Source organism: Anas platyrhynchos, chromosome 8 (genome assembly GCF_047663525.1).
Source record: "Anas platyrhynchos isolate ZD024472 breed Pekin duck chromosome 8, IASCAAS_PekinDuck_T2T, whole genome shotgun sequence".
Classification (NCBI taxonomy): Eukaryota; Metazoa; Chordata; class Aves; order Anseriformes; family Anatidae; genus Anas; species Anas platyrhynchos.
In genome coordinates, this window is record NC_092594.1 from 24,527,355 (window position 1) to 24,544,998 (window position 17,644).

Sequence of the window (17,644 nt, forward strand, 5' to 3'; positions counted from 1 at the left end):
TGGCTACCATATACTGTACTTTATGAGTATGTATAGGAATAGTGAAAAATGTAGCTGGTATTGTCTTAATATTGACAGATTTGGAGCCTCAGTGACTTAAATAAATTGCTCCTATATGCTTTGAAGTCTTCTTTATTTAAATATACATAAATCAATATAAAATTGAATCTGGTTTTATCCATCTGGTCATTTCCAGGTGAACCAGCTGCCTCAGCTGGTGGCAGGTTGAAGCACAGTCCAAGTTCAGCCGTTGTATCTTGCAGTGACACTCACACAGATCTTGCTGTGAAATCTCACAGCAGGAATACTTCTTATTCCTATATTAAGTGATTTACAACTTGATACCTCTTTGACTAGATCAGCTTCACAATATTCGCCAGCATTAATTACCATGTCAAATAAGATTATTTCTCTTTTTACAGAGACTTAGCACTAGCATAACCATATTGGTATAAGAGTGTTTTTGCTGGAACAGCTCATTGTACTTGAATAATAGGTACAATAAGTACAAACTAAAGAGTGTTTTGCTTAAATAAACTCAGTTATGTTAAATGGTTTTACTAATACATAATGCAGATCTAGTCTGTGCCTTTCATTCCTTCTCTTTTTTTTGCATTAAGCCACTGCCACTTATTCTTTCCCTTGTCATTGTTCTTGCTATTGTTTATGTTACAGCAGCTCCTAGAGGATTTAAGCATATAGAGACTGAAGAAGAGAATCTAACAGAGACCAAAGTATTACTGAATATTTACAGATATTCATAATCATTCTATCTCAGCGTGAATAGTTGCTCAGAGAAAGGCTAAATCAGACAGACTTTACATTTCATCAAACCCTGAGGCAAGACTAAAACGCAGGTATAAGACTATGTGCGTTATAGGCACTATAAACTAGGGAAAAGCAGCTGTTCCTTCTCTTCTCCTCCCTACTGTATCTTCCTGCATGCTAAAATATTGTTTCTTAAGGTCAGGAGCATGGGTGTAACTTCATTAATATGAAGGAAGCCTGCAGTAACTATTAAAAATTAAAAACGAACCTAACATGTTCTGGCTGAAAAGTGGCACTGCTAATAAATGGAGCTAATAAATGCCTAGTAGATATCTGTGGAGTCAAACGGATCAGTTTTTTACAGCAATCTATAAATTTTTTTTTACAATGCATTTATGATCATTCATCCACTGTAGTACTTGTATTGGCAACATGTGCATAATGCTGCCACATTGTATGTTAATAGCTTGTATAACTTTTATACCACAGGTGATTAAATAAATAAGTTTTGGTAAACAGACAACCCAGAAATTCTCACAGGAATAATTTCACATTAACAGAGCGTACTACTTTAAGAATAATAACTAACAATCTTGGTTTTACCGAGACCTGTATCACAAACATTTTCACTTCACTTTATGTACTGTGGCGTTTTGTCATTAAAAACATATATAAATATAAAAGCTGAAATGTTCATCTATAACCACTGCATTTTATTTCCATTTCTTCCAGGGACCTCAGGGACCTCAGGGCCAGCCAGGGCCACCTGTAAGTGTAATAAAAATGCCTGTATTATTGTACTGTGAATTCATCAAATAAACACATGAAGCACCTAATCTGTGATTTCTCCCATTTTCCAGGGACCACCTGGACCACCAGGACCAAGAGTAAGTACTGTAACTACCCTAAGTACAATATAATCCTCTGATGAAGGTGAAAATACAGGATCATCTTCAGTTGCTTATTCTGTCACTGTAAGTGAAATGCAAATACATTTTTCTACAATTTCCATTGCTACAGTAATATGGTTTTGGACCTGCCATGTTACACTGTTGGCTCTGCTCTACCACACTGTTGAGTCCTTAACAGGCAGTGTTACAGGCATGCTCATACTTCTAATACAGGTTAACTCTGTCGTACTCTAAAAGGGTTTTCTGCTGTTCTGTATTTGAACACACAAAGACAGCAACAGAAAAGTCTGTGTTATTTCTGGCCTTGCTGTTCTTCCTATATATGTATACGTGTCTGTGTATATATATGTGTGTGTGTGTGTGTTTATATAGATATATATAGATAGATACAGATGTATATACACAAATGCAATTAATCTGTTAAGGGATTGTACCACTTAAGACAAACTCAGTATTTGAAGTGTTTTAAATCTGTGATGCTATATGTAACCTGAGAACCAGAACCAACTGCAAGACCTAGTTGTCTGTATGGGTTTCTTAGTCCTTTAAAAATAAATAAACCTGGTGTCTGCTATGTACATCACACAAACTGTAGAGAATGAAGATACTATTTTAAAAGCAACTTTTCACAATGAATTATTTTCTGAAAATGACAAAATTATGACCATCTGTATGCTTCTACAAGAATACTGAAAAATTTACTTACCTGTAGTTTAGAATATTTCTATTTGTTTTTTTTTATTTTCTGAAATATCTTTTTTTATTTTTCAGAAACTTGTGGATATAAATGCTGCTGTTCAAGCTTTGATTGAGTCAAATGCTGCACTGCAGATGGAGGTAATGAATCTCACTGTATTTACATTGTCATCTACATATACAATTATAAAGAGACTATTTGAGGAAATATCAGGGCTTCTTTAGAAAAGCAATTTAAAACATGGATTACAAGCAATTACTGTAGAATGTAATTAAACATGTTGAGATACATAAGATACAATTTAAACAGAATTAAGGAAAAACAGCATTTCTATCTTTTTATCACAATTAGCAGTGATAGAAATTTATAAAATATCACACACAGTGGACTGTAACTGTTCCGCTACAGATTATAGTGACATTTAGGCCCTGTTCCAAAAACTACTGGCACACGTACTTAATGTTATGCAAGTATGTGGTCTCATTGCAAAAAAAAAAAAAAAAAAATCCTTTCATGTGTGAAGTCAAATATATTTGCATTTATTTTCTAGGGTAAGTCTAAAAGTAGATTTCACTACTCAAAATCTAAAACTGATGCATATACTTGTATTTTTTTCTTTTTCTCCCATACCCCTATTTCTGTCAACATGTTATGTTGTTGTATTTGCATGATCTTCAACTGCCTGTAACTTCACTGCTCTGATAATTTTAATAAAATGCACTAATATGTTTATTGGAATATGTTATTCTTACCCTGTTTTGTATGGCTGTTGGCATATATTATAAATATTTTGCTTCTGTCTGGCTCTTCAATGGCCACTTGATGTTTACTGCATATACTGCTGTTGTGATACTTCTCTATGGTAACACATTTGCTAATGGCCCCTGGCAGAGATACCAGAATACTGAAGTAACTTTACTAGATCACAGTACAGAGATATACAAAACGCTGCACTACCTTAGCAATTTACTGCACAGCATCAAGAACCCCCTTGGCACACGAGATAACCCAGCACGCATCTGCAGGGATTTGCTTAGCTGTGAACGTAAAGTGTCAGATGGTAAGTGTCCACTTTCATCAAAGCTTGAACACAGCTAGGCTTTGAAATGCATTGCTGCCAAATGATATGTTCTATATCCAGATTTGGATGAGTAGATTTTTTGTTAGATTCTGTTACAGTCTGTCAGTTATCTTTATTTTATCTTTATTTATGTTACAATTTCTGGATTTTAAAGATTGAAGTATGTAGCTACCTGGTATTATATAGATATTAGATAGAGATTATATATAAAAGCAAACAAAAGTGTCCAGAAATTTTTGAAAATTAATCTCATTTTGTGATCAAAAGTTTTCTGAATAGTTAGAGCCAACTTGGAATGAGTTTTATGTGGATCAGATTCTAGATTACTAATGAGAAAATTGTGTACAATAGACTATGTCAGATACATAGACATAGTCAGATACACTGGTAGCTGTTGATATCTTAGAAGATGTTGAATCAATAATTCAAATCAAAAATAATTATTTAATGTGTAATGTCAATTCTGTGACATAATTCTCATTCTGAGTGGTTAATAAAATAAATACCTGTCAACACCCCTATTATCAAGTGTGAGCATGAACTAAAGAGGAAATGAGAAATGAAATTAGAGATCACAGTGAAATCTCTGTTCCTTAACATAGGTAAGGACGAATCAGCTCTTCAAGATGAGCCTAATGCTTATTAGAACTATGAACTTCTAAAAAGATTTCCTGTAGGGCCACAGAGGTCACTGACATAGTCCTTCGCTTCACAGGATAATACACACATAAACCGGATGGCCCAGGCTAACCTATTTTCTAACCATAAATTCAGGGAAGCTAAATCCTACTCTAATTTATGTGTCCTCTATCGATTTGTGAACCAAACTCCATGGGTTCACAACAATAAATTCACCTTATTACTGTCACTAGCGCGTGTCATACAAAGTGCCTGGTGGAAGAAGGAGAGTGGAAAAAGCCAAGATCTTCGAGTTGCTGTGAGAGGAAAAGAATTTAAATTTCTGAATATATTCTGGGTATAAAGCCAAGGCCAAGGAAATAGTTAAGTTTTCATACATAAAGAGCAGACTGCAAATGCCATTTATTCTTACTACTTAGCCGTAGATAGAGAGGATGTTTTTGAAACTGTAACTGTATTCAGAAGTTATTGCATATGTAATGAGAGCTGATTGGCTATGATAATTTTGCTCAGCATTCATTATTAATAGAATTATGGTAGTGGAAAGATTTTCATGTTCCCTTTCTATCTATTTCCCACTGAAGCTATGGTAATAATAAATCTAATGCTTGCCAAAAAATATGAATATTTTAGCAAATTGTTTAGTAACAATTATAATTTGGGTTAATTTTCTATCTGGGATTATATACTAATAGGAAAATACTGGATTGACCCAAATATTGGCTGTCCTTCTGATGCCATTGAAGTTTTCTGCAACTTCACTGCAGGTGGTCAGACGTGTTTAACACCACCATCTGTGACAAAGGTATGCATTGTTTCCTGGGAGGTTCTGTTTGTGCTGAAACTTCAAGCAAATGATTGCTTGTTGACTCAATGCGTGAGAAGATGTTAGATTTCAAGGGAGTGTGGGGTGGGGGTGGGGGGCTGAAGGACGTGTTATGTTTGTCTTTGTGAAGGACGTGTTATATGTTCTGGTAAGGAAGTTGCAGAATGTCTGGAGACGATGTATGTTACTGTAACTGTCACTTTCTTCATTTACTCATCTTCCATGCTAAAGGAATTATTTCATTTTGCTTTACACCTTTCTAAAAATGGCATAAAAATAAGCCTGAAATGCTTCTAAGCTATGTTAGTAACTCATCACTTAGGGCGGCTAAGTGTGTAATGCTGACATCATTGCAATGGAAAGGAAAAAAAATATCCTGTTCAACACCTAGCTACTGTTAAATGCCTTGTTAGGTGAAGACTGGTTTCCTTTATGTCGTTAGTCCATGCTGCCCATTGCATGTGGTCCTCAAACCACTGGGAGTAGACATTTTACATTTATGGAGTTTTGCGTATCTACTTCAGCCATCAAAGAGCATCAGAAATAACATAAAGCTCCATATGCATTCCTACATTTGGAAGATTCCTGAATATGACCTGGTCTTGGAGAAATTCTTGTTGAGGAATGTATAACTGTATTTTCTGTCTAAAATCAAAGTATGCTTATAATTTTCAGGCTATTAACAGGATGTAGGTATTGGCAGCCAGAACCTGTGGACTAAGAAGACTAATTAGCAGAAAGGTGCAACTGCAGTTCAAGCACTGCTGCTGCTATTATCTTTCTTTGAATCACAAAATCCTTTGTCTCAGTTTTCTTATTTAAAAATAGTGTTTTCTGCCTAGCTATGTTTCAACAGTATTGTAAGCATTAGCAAATGTTTCTTTTTAAGCTTTGAAAATGTCCAGGGAAAGTTTCATTATGAAGTAAGCACTTTAACAGGACCTAATAGTTCTCCTGAAAAATACAAATGATGCTCTTCGGCACTGATCCCCATGTATAAACATGTGTACGTGCTCCTATGTGTAAATATTGCACTAGTATACGCATGTCACTTTGCGTTGTGGTGGCCGTTTGGCATGGCCCAGCTGTACGTCTAACTGTGTGTTTCTTTTGGAACTTAGCTGGAATTTGGCGTTGGAAAAGTGCAGATGAACTTTCTTCATTTACTGAGCTCAGAAGCAACCCACAGCATCACAGTTCACTGTCTCAACACACCAATGTGGGAATTAAATGAGGCAGGTGGCCAGAAAACATCAGTTAGCTTCAAAGGTTGGAATGGACAAGTATTTAAAGCAAATACGCTGCTCGAACCGAAGGTGCTGATGGATGAATGCATGGTAAATACATTTTAGCATTTGCATCATTAAAACCATAATGGAGTCACTGTTTAGGCAAGATTAACTTTCAGCAAATAATCTTTGAGAACAATTTTTTCCTGATGTTGTGACAAACTTAGATATATACGCCCTGAAGTTTATTTCTTACATTGTTCTGCACATGTAGGCATACACCAACCTTCTGATATTCAGTACAACATCTACTCAAGTACAAAAGCAATTCCAGTAATATGGAGACGATACTTGTTGTTCTCATTAAATAAAAAATATTTGAAGACCCTACTAAGACTCTGAAGAGAGATGGGAATAGAAGTAAGGAGGTCCTCAAGGGGATTTTAGGAATGGTTACTCTCAGAATGAAAATTCAGACTTCAATGATAGTTCGCTTGAGGTTATATAGCACAAAATCTCAGTTTTGAAGAAACTGGTAATTATTTTTGGACAGCTAATTATCATTAAAGTAATTGACTATGAGTAAATTATTTTTTTCGAGGTGATTTAGCAAGAGATCTAAGAAGCTGTGTGAGCCCAGGGCTTCTTGCAAAGTGGCAGGCTCTCTCCCCTGAGCCCTGTTGCCTTGCATCTGCATCTGCCCCAGCTGTATTCTGGAGTGGGCTGAGAAGTCACAGTTTTGCCATGAGTGCCTGTGATGTTCTGTGGGAGAAATAGCTTTTGTTACATTATAGAGTTTCTTTATGAACCGCTGGGAGAAGAAATGTTTCTGTACATTTCTCCTCTCACTCCTTAAGCACAGCTTTCATTTGTGTTTCAAACCTCATCTTTGATGTGAATTTAATATTCTGCTTCTGTGTGTTGCAGATTCAAGATGGCAGCTGGCATAAGACACAGTTCTTTTTTCACACTCAGGACACGAATCAGCTTCCAGTTGTTCAAGTTAACACACTTCCTCATCTCAAACCAGGGCAGCAGCACTTCATAGAAAGTGGTTCAGTGTGCTTCCTTTAAAGGTTCTGTCCTGGTTCTTTCTGCATCGGCATGGAATTGCTGCACAGGTTGAGTGCAAGAGTAATGACCTGTTATAGGCAAAATTGCTATGAAACTGAAGATTCATTTTGAACAGTGTTGGTTAAAGAAGGAAAGACTTCCTCCTAAGGAGAAATGGCATTTCAAAATAAAGAAAAGAAAAGAAGACTGCAAGATTTTTCCTAAAGTATTCAAATCTCTTTTTAATACTGGTTGGTGCTTTCTTGCATAATTTCCTGAAATTGAATATCTGAGCATGGAATTTTTCAGGACCTCTAGTGTTCTTGGCAATTTGTTTAACAGCACTACAAAAAAACATCCCAAGGAAAGCTGGAGACATACAATACTAAGGAGCAATACTGGCTAATGCTCCTAAATGTGCAATAGCTTATAAATGAAAAGTGAATTATGCCACAGTACAATACATCGTCTTTTCTTAAACATTAAGTTTTATTATAGTCCTTTGTGGACATATTCATCTTAACAGATGGCACACTACCTCTATGTGTTTCCTGTCCGCGTTGCCTTGGTGCTCTTCATAAGACAAGGTGCTGGTGGCCTTAGCAGAGATTGAGTCCCTTTTTATCTTTCAGACTGTATGTGCTGGTTACATCAGGATATGTTTCTGTTGTCAAGGTACTTATTTTAAATCGTTGGTCACATACTTCACTACAATTAAAACATTATTTATGTGGATTTCTTGTTTTAAATATTTTTATGTACTGTTGCAGAAATGGTATATAAGACAGCACGTTGTATATGATGCATATAGTCCGAACAGTTAGCTTTGTAAAAGTTGTTTTTAGAAGAGCTACTTGCAGTAGATTTGAGTTTTAGATTCTGAATGTCAAAGGCATCTTAAGATGATGATATATTGTGTATATATTTTGTAACTAGTTAAGCAAATTACTACAGCATGTCTTCTGAAAGACTGCTGTTAAATTATAATCAACATTTCATCAATTTAGAAATTTCTTTTTTTTTGCAATATTTTTAGATCATTTGTTTCCTTAAATTAAGCCTAAAATTTTCAACCATCTTTATTAAAAACAAACAAAAAACAATTTTATCATTAGGAAAAACACTCTTTAATAACTCTCTTATTAAGTGACATATCTATTATCAATCCAAAGTCTACTGAGGAAGATGGCAGATAAGTGGAAAATGATACCAAACCATACTGCACAGCAGGGGCGTGTTCAAACAACTGGTTTAATTGTCTTGATCCACAGGAAAGCATACTTAAGCTATAATAAAATAAGCTTCCAAACTGTCTGTTTGTCTTTTACTATTTTGTTTTGGTACTGTATAGTTCATTCTCAGCAATGATGGAAATACTCTAGAAACGTACTTTTTAGGTGCTAGTGCTTTGTTTTCCAAGGGGAAATGCCATGGAATATTGCACAAGTATTTACTTTTTACAAGGTAAAGTACATGTACATCTGATGTTTTTGATTAAAGCATTTTTTTGTTACCTGTGAGAAAATCTGATCAAAGACTCTGTAAGATCATTGAATGACAATAAAGGTTATAGAAAATTCCTTCCTGTTGCTTTTGCATTTTCAAGATTGCTAGTTTTGCCAGCATCACTTGATGTTTACTCTTAGTTTGTCTTTGGAGTTGATGTGATAAATATATATATATATATTTTGTAAGAATGTTAGAAAATGTTCTGCTTCATGTGTATTTTTTTAATCTTATTGTCTTACTTTTGGAAATTATTTATAGCCTGTATTTGTTTTTTCTTAGTTCCTATCAGAAATCATCTATTTTAAAAGCTAATACCTTAAAGCATTATTAGTCTGCTCAGATGTAAATATCTTCATTTCTGTTATTAAGTCAAAAATGTAAATTCCTTGCCCACAGCACAAAGCCCTTGTGCACCAGGCCACTACCAGACAGTAATGTAGTGTGGTGCTTGAAGTAGGAGGCTGCCAGAAACAGCTGGCAGAAAGTATCCTTTTTGACAGTGTACTTTATACATAGCGCAGCATGAGTTTTGGAAAGCTGCTTGCCTACAGCCACCTGAGCTCTTCAGAGCATTCCCAGGAGCTCTGGCACAGCTCTGTCCTACAGTGTTGTGACTGTTAATTTCTAATGGTTTGAGGCAATCATCCCCTTTGTTACCCTGAAGTTTAGACCAAGCCCTGAGCTAGCCCACGGCTGTGTGTCAGCCCCCTGCTGAGGCAGGGCCGTTTCCACCCGGTAGGGCCGCGGGAGCCGCCAGGCGGCGCTGCCGGCCGGGGGAAGGCCTCGGCCGGGCTCTCCCCATCGGGCCCCGCGTGCGGAGGCGGCGCCGCGCGGCCATGGCGGGGCAGGGCGGCCCCGGGAGCCCCGGGCGGGCGGCCGGGGGGCGGAAGATGTCCCTGCAGAGGTAGGGCCGCGGGGATGGGGCGGCCTCGCTGCGCCCTCGGCTCCCCTCACGGCCGCGGCCCGGCTCGGCTCGGCCCGGCCCGGGGGGCGCTTCCCGGGGGCTCCGGAGCTGGCGGGGGGAGGCAGCGGCCCGCGGCGGCCTCTCCTCACCGCGAGGCCGCTGCTCGGGGCCGGGCCTGCCCCTGCCCAGCGGGGTCCGAGCCCTTCGGCGCTGCCCTGCCCCGGGCATCCTCGCTCCTGCCGCTGTGCCCGGCGAGGGAGGAGCGGCGGTGCCGGCCTGGCTGCCCAACGGGGTGCGGGGCGGCTGGGCTTGCGGGCAGGGGCTGCGGGGGAGGCACCGTGTGGGCTCTGCCCGCTGGCGTTGGGTGCTGCGGAGGATATTTAAGGTGTGGCAAAGTGATGGGAAGCTCCGGGTAACGGCTGCTTCAGGCTCTGTTTCGCAGCTCGTGCAGGAATCCTCATGCTCGCCCTCTCCTCGTAAAAAGAGGGGAGATGTCATTCTTGTACCGGCCTAGTCAAAAAGTAGGAGGCCGTGGGTGTGGAGGAGAGCACAGCGAGGCTGTGTTCAGTAGCAGGGTTTGTAGGGCTTGCCCGTTGTGTCTGTGGTGGGTGCCCTCAATGCGGGCCTGCCCTGCTGGGGAAAGGGGATGTTAGGTCGTAGTGTGAACTCCGGACACTAATGAGCCCGGTTTTAGACAGATGGGAGGTAATAATGCACATTAAGAGTAGTAATGTAAATGCAGAAAGGCACTGAGAGAGCTGGCTGCAAAGCACAAAGTGATGCAGCCTCGCTGTGCTTCCAGCCCTGCATTAGCTTGGTGTTCCTCAAAGCATCTCTGTGGTGCGTTTTAATAAAGGTAGGACCCCAGTATGTGTTTGGAGATACTCACTGCAGCTCACGTTACTGTGTCTGCTAGTTTATCTAATCCAAGCTATCTGTGTTTTCCCTCCCTCCTTTCAAGGTCCAGGTAATGTTACCCAAACGTGACAGCCGATGGCACCGTGCCTGCCTGTTGGGTGGTGCCCTCCCTAGCCACTGCCAGCTGGGCACAAAGCTGCCGCTTTCCTAAGAGATACTTTCTGCTTCTTTTAGATGTGAAACATGTAGTGAAGAGGAAGCTAAGTACAGATGTCCGCGATGTATGAAATATTCGTGCAGGTATCTAATATCTAACTTAAACTGTTGTGTGTCTTGTGCTGAACGTGGCATATTAATGGTTCTTTATTTGTGTCATTTCAGTCTGTTGTGTGTAAAGAAGCATAAGCTTGCACTGAGCTGTAATGGAATCAGGGATAAAACATCATTTATCTCTGTAAATGAATTTACCGACTTGAACCTTCTGAGCGGTAAGAATATTCCTTGTGCTTTTTAAAATTCACCATTTTTAGTAGGTTAGCTAAAAAAACTACGTTTTTTTTCTGTTCTGTTTTTGCTTTCAGATTACCGTTTCCTGGAAGATGTAGGAAGGACAGCTGATGCTGCAGCTCGAGATCTTTCTGTGCATAGGCCAACAACAAATAAATTTGTAAGTTTTAAATAGCCAGTTGGTCTGTTGGAAATAGGGTTGACTACCTTTACATTCCCACTGAGTCAGTCCCAGTCCAGATTTCAGAGCTGATAACCTCTACTGTGAAGGTATGGATGACTCTGGATATTAGAGCCAGAAATCAAGGAAGGTCTCCAGGTTTATGTAATAGTAGTATTGGTGGCTACATCCAGTTGCTTAGAAGAATAAACTGCTAACAATCTATACATTCTCCAAATACTTGATGCATGGCTGTTCTCCTGGGTTGAGGATGACAGATGTGTATTAAGAGAGACTGATTGCTCCTATCTACCTCCACAGCTTTTCTGAATTTTTACATGCAATATTCTCATGTAAACAACATGGGATTTTTTTGGCATGTTTTTGCCTAAAAATTATTACATGCTTCCCCATTTACCAAACCAAGATAACTAGAGTTCTGCAGAGAATAAATCTAAGCAACTGTGAAGTAAAAGCTAACGTGCTAAGGATGAGAGGTGATTTTTCTTGAAATTCTTCTAGTTCCAGTAGAGCATCAATGAGATCACAGAATTAGATGTCATTTCGTAAAAGCCACATGACAGAGCAGGGAAGACCAAGATCAAGAAGTATAAACACCAAAATGCACTCCAAAATACGTTGTCTCATTTGTGTGTCAGAAAAAGGTGTCAGGGCCCTGTTTTCCAATCCTGTGAAGACACTTTTTAATACAGCACTCAACTCCTCAGTTGGAGAGAATTCATGTTGATTTTTTTAATGCCAAGTAGATTTAGAAGTCTTCATTGGTCTCTTAAGCTGCTGTCATACTCTGTGTTATAGTCATGATGTCTTGAAAATGTACATTCAAAATGGCGAGATGCTCCAGAGGTAGCAGTTTTTAGCATGCGGTACTAGGCGTGTTTGCAGGATGATATCCTTCACGCTACCTTTAGATAGGATTTTGTCAAAGTGGCTGAGGAGGTGCTTGTGTATCCCATCCACTAGCAGGGTTGTAGCTCAAAAACCGGCTCAGTGAGTGGTTTTGCACCCATGGTGGGTGTTCGTGACTTTCACAGTATGTTGAAGAACTTTAAGTGGGAAGAGGTCATTGGCATGTTGTTTTTAACTGGAAGACTTCACCTGAACATGTTTCAGGTAGTGTCCAGGCTTGCTTTATTGACTTGCTCACTCACAGTGTTTTGTTTATTCAAAAGTCAAAGTTCAACATTAAATATGGCCTTTTCTCTAATGTTCCCATAATTCCTTTCATGTTTACTCTTCATTTTTTGCTTTAATGTTCCAGCTTTGTGTATACAATTCAGATTCAAAAAAAAAAAATTTATTTTTTGCTAGATAAATTACTTGAGAAACAGAGCTCGAAGGCATAATATCAACCTGAAGACACTGCCCATTGGATTTACAAAAAGAAGAGAAAATTCAACCATCTTCAATAAGAAGTGAGTCTTCAGTCGGTTAGTTAGCAATGTTTTGCTTTCACTGAACACAAACTGATGGGAATCTAAATTCATACTGACATGCTTGCTTTTAAAATCTGGTATGCCTTTTTTTTTTTTTTTTTTTTTACAAAAGCTATTTCGATTTAATATCTCCTGCAGCACTTTTTTCATTTTTAGTCTCTTTGAGCTCAGTTTTATAGCTTATGCAATTCATACATTATTTTGAAAAATACCAACATTAAGTAGTAGGTGGACAAATTAGTACTGTTGTGATTTTCATCTGTTAAATGGCAGTCTGAAGGCTTTTGGGGGTTTTGTTGTTAGAAAAAAGAAAACTTTCCTTTAAAGGTTTATGATAGAAGATTGATGTAGAATGGTTGCTGAAAATTCCTCTCTCTGAAAATAGCTGTCTTTAAGGCTGAAAGGGGTGCTTCCAGTCCAGTTACCTGCTGCATGTCATCTTAGGGTTGATGTATGTTGTAGCATGTGCACAGCGTAGACAAGTGCAGACAGACAGATGTGACGTCAGGAAAAAGGCTAAGATTAAGAAGACTTTCGGTGTTCTTTCTTTTTTTCTACTCTTATGAGTTTTCTCTGGTATCCAGACTTTGTGTTTTAAAGTATTTTTGTTTGTTTTCAGTTTTGTGTTTGTTTTTTTTTTTTTTACTATGAAAAAAGTACTGCAGAGTACTCTGTTATGACAGGAAACAGGTCACGTTCAGCTTGAAGATCTGTGCTTCTTGCAGTAATTAGATGTGGTAGCTGTCTAGCACATCTAATCTATTAGATGTGCTGGCTCCTCCTCTTCATATCCTTAGTTCTGGTAGCAAGTTCTGGTTTCAATATGCATTTTTCCCTCTGTTCTTGTGACTTACAAACCACAATCTAAAGAGCAGTGGCTGGAAGTGGTGAGGTGCCTGTGGCTTGGGAGCTGCCACCAGGTGTCTCTCTCTAATAACCAACCTGAAAAGCTGCTCTGCACACTTCCCAGTATCATCCGGTATCATCTCCTCTCATCTGCTGTTCTGAGACACAAGTGTTTTTTTGTTATTGTTTTTTTTTTTAATACAAATATTTAGATTTTTTTAGCTGAACAGAAGGCATAAAAATCTGTAGAAGTGTAACCTTTGAAAGTTGCATAATTTGCAAGCTCTGCCAGAGCAAATCCATGGCAGACCCATGGAAAGAAAGGAAATCTGGGGTGTTTTCTCCATCTCTCTTCAGAACAGAGTAGAGGATAGACCCAGACCTGGTAGATCCTAGCCATACGAGCAGAGGCTGCCTTCCGTTGTACTGCCTTCCTTTGCTTTGGCCACATGTTCAGCCTTCTACAGATATCTTGTGGAGGGCTTGTTCTATTGAAGTATCTCAGGCTTATGGCCGAGCTGGGGCATTTCCTCAATGTTGTGGATAAAACAAAATAGGCATCCCTGGCAATACAGGGTAAGGGAGTAGTGTTATAGAGCCAGAGCAAGGGCAGAAGGCCCAGTGATGGTGGGATCAGCAGCTAGGTGTCTGAAGACAAAAGAACAGAAGAGGCACACATGAAGGGTTTTTGACTCTATTGGTAGGATCCTGGGCATGCTGCAACCCTGTGCTGACAGAAATTTGCCTCCACATAACACATTCTTCAGTTCTTTTTCTCTAGAAAGTCTTTTTGGGTACATACTGAAACGTACCTTCTGTTGATAACAAATGAAGCTTTAAGCAGGTTACGTTTTGACGTGTTTCTGTTGTTTAACAGAAGCAGATTTAAAACCTAAGAGGATGGGGCAACGAAAGTGACATTGGCAAACAGGTGTGGAAGTATCTCACAGGCTGTCTGGGATGATGCCTTACTCTTTTGTCAATCATGAGGACCTGGGGTGTTTTTTTGTGGTTGTTTTGGACAGTTATCCTTTCTGGGGCTTTCAGATCCCAGCAGAAAGAACATGGTAACGTTCTAAGAGGATAGGAAGTAGCCCTCTACTTCCTGTACATGCTGCCCAAGGGCATGAGGCATGCTCCATGATAACTACAAGAAGGACATTTCCTCTCTTGTGCTGCTGCTGTTCACTCAGCAGTGGGCTGTTTGAATTCAGTGATGTAGATTAAAAACTAATTATTTTTATTTTTTGTAATTGGCATGTTTGCCTGCTCCCTCTGTGGGTGCCTGAGGAATCAAACCCAAGGTTTGATCAAACCAAAAAGTATCAGCCATTTGACACCTACCCCATGTGATTTCATGGTATGACCTCTAATTTTTTGTTGAATGTTACATCCAAGTGGGGTAAAGCTGTGCAAATAGTTGCTTTCTATGAGCTTAATGCCTGGTTCTTGTCAGGCTCTGGTGTGTCTGCAGTTTGGTAGCTCCAAACCCCTTCTCACACTGTTTGTCTGTCAGGGTTTGTGGAGGGGTTCCTCTGGAGGGTGCCGGTTGGAAGCTGCACTGCATATGTGTGTGGAGAGCTGAGAACCTTCTCTGATGTCTTTTTCACGCTCTCCATGTGAGCCAAGCTGTTAGGCTATACAAGGCAGGAATGAAAGTAATCCAAAACTAGGAAGTACAAGATGTATTCTTGTGTCATCCCCTACCCCTGCCAGCTCTGGAGGACAAATCAGTGGTTGTTTAGATGTGTTAAGCAGACTCTTCATTTCCCAGTTTCCATTAGTTTGTTGTTTCCATTAGTATTGTGAAAGCATACGTGCCAGTGCTGGGTAACACACGGGTTAGATTAACTTGCAGTATCAAGCAATCCAGATACTGGAGGGTCAGCAGAGAATGGAGTTTGAGTCCAGTTTGTGAACTCCTTCCAGTGGGCCTTCTGTCTTGCAGGTGGTTTAGGACACCTTGCTTGCAAATTCTTTTTAATGCACTGCTTCACCATACATTAGCTGTAGTGCCCTCATTTTCCAATAGAAGTGCTAGTTCCCCTTCTGTAAGAGGTGCTGCCATGGAATTAGGGTGTGCTGCCGTGTTGGGGAGCCTTCGGGAGAGGGCTGCTGAGTGTGACCGGGCCGGGCAGCAAGAGGGGAGCTCCAGCCAGCAGGGGCTGTGCGAGGAAAAGGGGGAGCTCGCAGCTTGTGCCTCCTGCATCCTCAGCAGGAGCCTATTTCAGCAATGAGAAGCTGAACTGGGGCAGTGCAGCTCAGCTCCCTTGGTTCTGCAGTGTATGCAGCCCTGCTCAGCCCTGCTCTGCTGCTTATCTTCCTGGGCACCTCCACCCTGCCTCATCCTGTCTGTGCACAGCACCCCTGCATGGAACCCATGAAAACTTGGAGGTGGGAAGGAGGGATGCAGCTCCCCCTGGGTGGGAGGCGTTCCTGCGGGTTAGGAACGTCTGATCACATTATGTACTTTGGAGAAGAGAAGATCCTCTCCTTTGTCTCTCTTCTTCGGTTTAATAGTGTGAATAAAATCTGTTGTGGAGACTTGCTCTGTGTGTAAGTGATCATTAGTGCAATGGAAGTTACTTCTGAGGTACTTATGAAAACCCTAAAAAAAACCTGTAATCCTTAATTAGGTAAAGATAATTAGTGTGAATTTTTTGAAGTGTTGCTGATCTTGAGAATTTACCACGGAGTTACATGAGCAGGTTTTAGGGCTCATATTAAACTGGTGGGGCTACGAAGATGGTGAAAGGCCTGGAGGGGAAGACGTACGAGGAACGGCTGAGGGCACTGGGCCTGTTCAGCCTGGAGAAGAGGAGGCTGAGGGGAGACCTCATCGCAGTCTACAACTTCCTCGTAAGGGGGTGTCGAGAGGCAGGAGACCTTTTCTCCATTAACACCAGCGACAGGACCCGCGGGAATGGAGTTAAGCTGAGGCAGGGGAAGTTTAGGCTGGACATCAGGAAGGGGTTCTTCACAGAGAGAGTGGTTGCACACTGGAACAGGCTCCCCAGGGAAGTGGTCACTGCACCGAGCCTGACTGAATTTAAGAAGAGATTGGACTGTGCACTTAGTCACATGGTCTGAACTTGGGTAGACCTGTGCGGTGTCAAGAGTTGGACTTGATGATCCTTAAGGGTCCCTTCCAACTCAGGATATTCTATGATTCTATGATTCTATGGTGGAGCTCTTAAGCTTGAATTTAGTTGTTACTGAGATCCTGCTTTCAGTACTATGTGCATTTCTGAAAATCAGTAGCTTTCCAAATATCCCCATGTTAAAATAAATAGCTACTGAGTTCTGTAGCTGACATTTTTTAACATTTCTTTATTTTAGCAACTGTTTTTTTTTTATTCTTATAGTGAATCTGATGGCCATTTTGTTTATTTGCAGGAGTTAAAGAGGACAGTAGTTCTATTTTTTTTGAGAATTACAGTTTGGGTTACTCACTCAGCCTTAGCAGCGTCCCCTTGCCTTACCCAGGACTCAGCTCAAGCCTGTTGTGTTTGATTATTGCAACACACACAGTTAGTAACATCTCCTGCTGTTGTGAGGCCCCTTGTAGGAGACCATATGTGCTACAGCGGAAGTGCGCTTCAGTTTCTTCATCGATTGTCGTGCTGCTTACTGTAACTAGGAAACATTTGAACTTTCAGGAGAAATATTTAATTGTTTTATTGTTTATACATCAAATCCAGGAATAAGCTTAATGAAGTTTCAACAAAATGGAGACATCCTCTTTTGTGTGTTGCTGCTGTTAGAAGTACGGCAGCGGTCATTTTGGCACTAGGAGCACATACTTGGTGGTGGAGGGGAGAAGGAAACCATCACACTTCTGCATGTTCTCATTTGTTAATGGTGTTTCGACTCCACAAGGGAATCTAGTCACTTAATTGTGCTGAATCTCTGTTACGTAAGTTGAGAAAGGTAACGTTATCCAAAGGAGTGGATAGTGAAGGCCCTGTGTTGCAGTTAAACTTCGGTGTGTTAGATGAGAGTACAGGGTGTTATCAAGTTAAAGGTAACTGGCCCTTCATTAAACATTATTTCCTCTTCATCTCTTCTATCGATGTAAAATAATATAGATGGGAAATACTACAGTATTTGTGCTTTGTACATCACACAGACTTATTTAAAACATTTCAAGAATATTAGTTGCTAAATGGAAACAAAATTGTCTGAGATCTTTGATAGAC

At 40.1% G+C, this 17,644-nt stretch overlaps 2 protein-coding genes across 7 annotated transcripts in view; both read left to right on the top strand.

The window, feature by feature from the left end:
* Positions 1-8,784, top strand: part of COL24A1 (collagen type XXIV alpha 1 chain) — a 150,412-nt gene extending 141,628 nt beyond the window's left edge. For 4 of the 6 annotated variants that reach the window (XM_027463007.2, XM_027463008.2, XM_027463010.3 and 1 more), the window contains exons 54-60: positions 1,501-1,536; positions 1,629-1,655; positions 2,451-2,516; positions 3,268-3,436; positions 4,792-4,901; positions 6,044-6,259; positions 7,079-8,784. In XM_027463007.2, coding sequence (XP_027318808.2) covers positions 1,501-1,536; positions 1,629-1,655; positions 2,451-2,516; positions 3,268-3,436; positions 4,792-4,901; positions 6,044-6,259; positions 7,079-7,225 — 771 coding nt within the window. In that variant the 3' untranslated portion in view covers positions 7,226-8,784. Of the gene's footprint in view, positions 1-1,500; positions 1,537-1,628; positions 1,656-2,450; positions 2,517-3,267; positions 3,437-4,791; positions 4,902-6,043; positions 6,260-7,078 lie in introns of those variants that run through there. The other 2 variants (XR_003498782.2, XM_027463013.3) reach the window with 2 other exon arrangements.
* Positions 8,785-9,468: 684 nt separating this feature from the next.
* ZNHIT6 (zinc finger HIT-type containing 6) overlaps positions 9,469-17,644 on the top strand; it is a 33,671-nt gene continuing 25,495 nt past the window's right edge. The window contains exons 1-5 of the mRNA XM_027462888.3: positions 9,469-9,617; positions 10,710-10,775; positions 10,857-10,963; positions 11,057-11,142; positions 12,475-12,578. Coding sequence (XP_027318689.1) covers positions 9,550-9,617; positions 10,710-10,775; positions 10,857-10,963; positions 11,057-11,142; positions 12,475-12,578 — 431 coding nt within the window. The 5' untranslated portion in view covers positions 9,469-9,549. The remainder of the gene's footprint in view (positions 9,618-10,709; positions 10,776-10,856; positions 10,964-11,056; positions 11,143-12,474; positions 12,579-17,644) is intronic.